General features: G+C 45.8%; 1 protein-coding gene across 1 annotated transcript; it reads right to left on the bottom strand.

The window, feature by feature from the left end:
- Positions 1-12: 12 nt before the first annotated feature.
- On the bottom strand, positions 13-1,748 carry LOC103803848 (myosin-3-like; the record flags this gene model as incomplete). The annotated part of the gene is made up of 5 exons (XM_009076425.1): positions 13-96; positions 385-503; positions 870-996; positions 1,196-1,585; positions 1,674-1,748. Coding segments are annotated over 5 exons (795 nt in total), but the record flags the coding sequence as incomplete, so codon positions are not given.
- Between the last annotated feature and the right edge of the window lie 8 nt (positions 1,749-1,756).

The following is a 1,756-nucleotide window of genomic DNA, read 5'->3' as shown; positions in this document are numbered from 1 at the left end:
CTCCCCCTGGGCTTCCTGCTCCTCCTCATATTGCTCCCGGAGCAGGTCACAGTCGTGGCGAGCAGACTGCAAGGCGTGGGCCAGGGCGTTCTTGGCCTTGGGGGAAAATAGCAGTGGGACAATGAATGGAAATATCCTGGGAAATCTCCTGATCAATATGTTGATGGACACTGATTCTGCTGTGAGTGATGAGAAAGAAAGATCTGGGAGTCTATAATAGAATGATTGGATTCAATTGGGAAGAGGAAGCAATGATAGTATGGGAAGACTTGCACTGAATTACCCAAGTGGTTTTTTTCCTCTCTCACATCTTGTTGATTCTGTAATTTCACCAGTATCTGAAGGAAACCAATGGAAAAGTCAGAATTTGGAAAGCCTTCTCACCTTTATCTCTTCCTCTAGATGCCTCTTGAGTTCCTCAATCTGTTGAGTGAAAGCCTGTTTGCCTCTTGACAGCTGAGAAATCAGAGCATCTTTCTCCTCTACCTGGCGTGAGTATTCACCTGGGAGAGTTCAGATGAGTAAAAACACCTTTTTATGACTTATTTAAAAGTGCTGACCTTGATAATTAAATGCACATACAAAAATGCTTTGAGTGAAACAAAATTTTATTTCTTTCCTGGATTCCCAAATCACTGAGACCTAGACACATCTCTTGGTATGCCAAAGTATTTATCTTAGAGGCAAGAAATGAGATACATCACATCCTTTGTGTAAAATTTGACTAAACTTCCTCCACATTTGCACTAATCCCAGCGATCTCTTCAAGCTTTGATATCCAACTTAGTTTCTTCCAAGAACCCAAGCAATTTTGACTCTGTTTTTAAAGGATTCAGGTCACATACAGTATTGTCTTAAAAGTGTCTCACCAGACTCTGTTTGCAGCCGAGCTCTTTGAGCACTGATGTCATTAATTGTGCGCTGTTGTTCCTCCTCCCTTGTCTTGATCTCACTAAGCTGATCTTCTAGGGAGCGACACATCTTCTCCAGATTTGCCTATTGGCATGAAGAACAGGAGGAAAAACGATTGGTGGTTCAGCACATAATTAGTGAGAATCTGAAGTCTTACAAAGGAAGAAAAATAATCCAGTCATTTAGAAGGCAAAAGGTCTCACTTAACCTATAGATGCTATAATACAAATATTGATTATGTTTGAACTGCTGTGAAGAGAGATTTTGTTACCTTGGATTTTACCTTGGCTTTGGAGACAGACTCCATGTTACTGGCCAGGTCATCAATCTCCATCTTCAGCTCACTCTTCTCTTTCTCCAGTTTCTGCTTGACGCGTTGCAGGTTGTCGATCTGCTCCCCGAGCTCAGCGGTGCTGTCCGCGTGCTTCTTGCGCAGGGCGGCAGCCGTGGCCTCGTGCTGCAGCGTGGCCTCTTCGAGGTCACGGCGCATCTTCTGGAACTCTGCCTCACGCTTCTTGTTCATTTCAATCTGAGCTGTCGTGGCCCCTCCTGCTTCTTCCAGGCGCTCGCTGATCTCCTCGAGCTCCCTGGACAGGTCAGCCCGATGCTTCTCTGCTTTAGCGCGAGAGGTTCTCTCGGCCTCAATTTCCTCCTCCAGTTCCTCAATACGAGCCTGGAGAACATCAGGGACCCTTCACACCAGTGCCCTTCTCCTCTCTGGGATCAGCCTTGGAGAGGGAGGGCAAGAAACAGAGACTTGCCTGCAGCTCCTTGATCTTCTTCTGTAGTTGCATGCCCAGGGCTTGTTCATCCTCAGTTTTGCTCTGGATCTGGCTGATTTCAA

Source organism: Acanthisitta chloris, unplaced genomic scaffold (assembly GCF_000695815.1).
Source record: "Acanthisitta chloris isolate BGI_N310 unplaced genomic scaffold, ASM69581v1 scaffold43546, whole genome shotgun sequence".
In the NCBI taxonomy this organism is placed as follows: Eukaryota; Metazoa; Chordata; class Aves; order Passeriformes; family Acanthisittidae; genus Acanthisitta; species Acanthisitta chloris.
Note: the sequence above shows the minus strand (reverse complement) of the source record. Positions and strands in the feature narration are given on the sequence as shown.